At 36.4% G+C, this 3,293-nt stretch overlaps 1 protein-coding gene across 1 annotated transcript in view; it reads left to right on the plus strand.

The window, feature by feature from the left end:
* Nucleotides 1-3,293, plus strand: part of LOC106876746 (pleckstrin homology domain-containing family H member 2) — a 101,379-nt gene that overhangs the window by 55,849 nt on the left and 42,237 nt on the right. The window contains exon 3 of the mRNA XM_014925433.2: nt 1,873-1,950. Within this exon, the coding sequence (XP_014780919.1) occupies nt 1,873-1,950 (78 nt within the window). The remainder of the gene's footprint in view (nt 1-1,872; nt 1,951-3,293) is intronic.

Raw genomic sequence — 3,293 nt, forward strand, 5'->3', positions numbered from 1 at the left:
TACTATAGCCTTGGGCCAACCAAAGCCTTGTGAGTGGATTTGGTAGAAGGAAACTGAAAGAAGCCTGTCATATATCATCATCATCATCATCGTTTAACGTCCGCTTTCCATGCTAGCATGGGTTGGACGACTTGACTGAGGACTGGTGAAACCGGATGGCAACACCAGGCTCCAATCTAAATTTGGCAGAGTTTCTACAGCTGGATGCTCTTCCTAACGCCAACCACTCAGAGAGTGTATATATATATATATATATATATGTATGTGTGTGTATATGTTTGTGTGTCTGTGTTTGTCCCCCCCAACATCGCTTGACAACCGATGCTTGTGTGTTTACATCCACGTAACTTAGTGGTTTGGCAAAAGAGACCAATAGAATAAGTATTAGACATTCAAAGAATAAGTCCTGGGGTCGATTTGCTCGACTAAAGGCAGTGCTCCAGCATGACCGCAGTCAAATGACTGAAACAAGTAAAAGAGTAAAAGAGTTTATTATATGGGGATATCTATAATTTACTTTTTATTGAACAAAACCTCATTTGGTAGATGACTTGCAGGCTAGGATGAGCTTCTTTCAATTTCTGTCTGCCAAATCCACTTGTGTGGCTTTGGTCAGCCTGAGGCTATAGGAGAAGACACTTGCTCAAGATGCCATGTAGTGGGACTGAACCCAGTACCATGTGGTTGGGAAGAATGATGCTGATGTTGATGATGATGATGATGATGATGATGATAATGAAAATGATGACGATAGCAATGATGATGATGACGATGAAGATGATGAGATGATAATGGTGATGATGATGGTGATGAACATGCTGATGATGATGATGATGATGATGATGATGATTAGTACGTCCAGTTAACAATACTATTAAGATGGCCAGTTTAGCAACACAATTATTTAAATGTCCAGTTAAACCCAAAACACACATACCAAAACAACTGTAAAAATCTATTTTCCTTTTTTTGTGGCACCAGTACTAGAGCAGATTCATGTCGCCTCCACCTTACACTTTGGCCCCAAAACTACAGAGACAGTCATGTCCCCAGCTCAACACAACTAAATGGGTCCTTTTAATGCCACATCTGCTTGCTCACCAAACTCATTAGAGACCAAGAAACACAATAGTAAAATTGACTTTAAAATATTTAATGTTATTAACCTGAGAAATTTTAGCTCAATAAAATTACATCTTTAATTATCATCATCATCATCCTCATCATTTAATTTTAATATTCATTTTCCCATGCTTGCATGTGTTGAATTGAGTTTGAGACAGATTTTTCTATGGCTGGATGCCCTGATAAGGCCAGACATGTTCTCACAGAATATTTGAAATGAATGACAGTGATAACTATTTTACCACTATCATGCTGTATGAAGACAAGGAAACACACACACACACATCACACGCACATGCATACATACACACACACATGCATACACACACACACACACGTGTGTGTGTGTGTGTGTGTGCATGTATTATGGACTTCTTTCAGTTTCTGTCTACCAAATCCACTCATGGCTTTCATCAGCCCATGGCTATTACAGAAAAATTTTGTCCAAAGTGCCACACAGTGGGACTGAACCCAACACTATGTGGTTGGGAAACAAACTTCTTACCACACAGCTATACCCGTGCTTTAATGATGATATGAAATCTAAATGAGTAAATCTTGTCATAATAGGCAAGGGAGATAACTCTGAAATTTAAGCTAAAAGTTAATTGAATATTGAATTCAGTGGAGAGTGAATCTAATTCATATTAACTATGTTTCTTATTTAATGCTATAAAATCAATTAGTAATTATGTCAAAGGAAATGTTTACTAGTTTTTATTCCATTCAAATGTTTTTGTTTTGTAGTTTAAAGGCAGGGACCAAAACCAGTTTTGGATTGCTGTTCAAGAAGAAGGCATATCTCTACTGGATCATACTTCATTGGTAAGTTACAACATATCTCTACTGAGTCATACTACAGCTTTGACATATTTTTATGGGATCATATTTCATTGGTAAGTTATACCACATCTCAACTGGATCATACTTTAGTTATGACAGATTTCTGCTGGAACATAATTTAGTTATGACATTTGACCTGTATCTTATTTCAGTTAGGACGTATCTGTGTTGAATCATACAGTTATGACATATCTCTATATGATTCATATCCCTATCAGATCATTCTCCAGCTGTGACATATCTTTTATCACAGAGGTTTAACTTCCGTTATGACATATCTCAATTGTATCCTACTTCAGTTATGACATATCTATTGGGTCATACTTCATTGGTAAAACATCCTTTAATGACAACACATACCCAATTTGATGTTGTTTAGTATAGTCATCAAATTGAAGATTATGACATACTCTGCTTTATATAAATGTTACATTCTGAAAATCTTATTGCAATGTGGCATTCTGAACCACAAAATGTATTTCCTATTGACTTCCATGTTCATTAACTTCCAATGAAATCTATGGAAGCCAGGCTTCATATCATGGAATTCCACATTATAGCAACATTTTCAGGAATACAACACCTTTATAACTTGAGGTTTGCCTCTCAGCGCACACATGCATGTGTGTGTGTGTGTGTGTGTGTGTGTGTGTGTGTGTGTGTGTGTGTGTGTGTGCAGGAACTTGTTAAAAATAAAATGTATATATTATTTTGGTCCTCATTGCTTCATGTGCTTGGGGATGATAAAAAGTTCCTGGCTTTGGGTAAAGGAAAATAAAGAAAGATCAGTTAATTATGATTTTAATCAACATATTCCCCTCTCAGATTAACACACTTATTGCAGTAGTTCTTCAGTTTTTCTAAGACCTGTAAAAGAACTTGGAAATTTGGGCCTCCAACCAGACTTTTTGTGATACTCTTGTGCCATCAGTAATTGCTCAGGGTAGGCAGTTGGTGATATTTATGTAGTAAAAGACGAAAAAAAAAATATGCTAAACATAGACCTGTGACTGATTTGAAGGCAGATTTACTTCTGCTTTTATAGCATGTATAGAAAACGTTGTTGCAAGAATGTATGCAGCACGTGTACTACAGCAGTACTATGTGTAGCTTTAATACTGAGATTGAAAAGCAGGGGCGAATTACGCTTACCTAATCTACAAAAATATAAAATATTTTGTATTTTATGCATAGTAATCAGAGTAACCTTCATAATTTTATTGAATTTGATGCATATTTTGCTATAGAAGGTACTATCGGTCTATTTTATTCAGGGTAAGCACTGTCTCCCTTGTCTACCCAGGCGGCACATCCCTGATATATAT

The sequence above is a fragment of the Octopus bimaculoides genome, chromosome 6, assembly GCF_001194135.2.
Source record: "Octopus bimaculoides isolate UCB-OBI-ISO-001 chromosome 6, ASM119413v2, whole genome shotgun sequence".
Classification (NCBI taxonomy): Eukaryota; Metazoa; Mollusca; class Cephalopoda; order Octopoda; family Octopodidae; genus Octopus; species Octopus bimaculoides.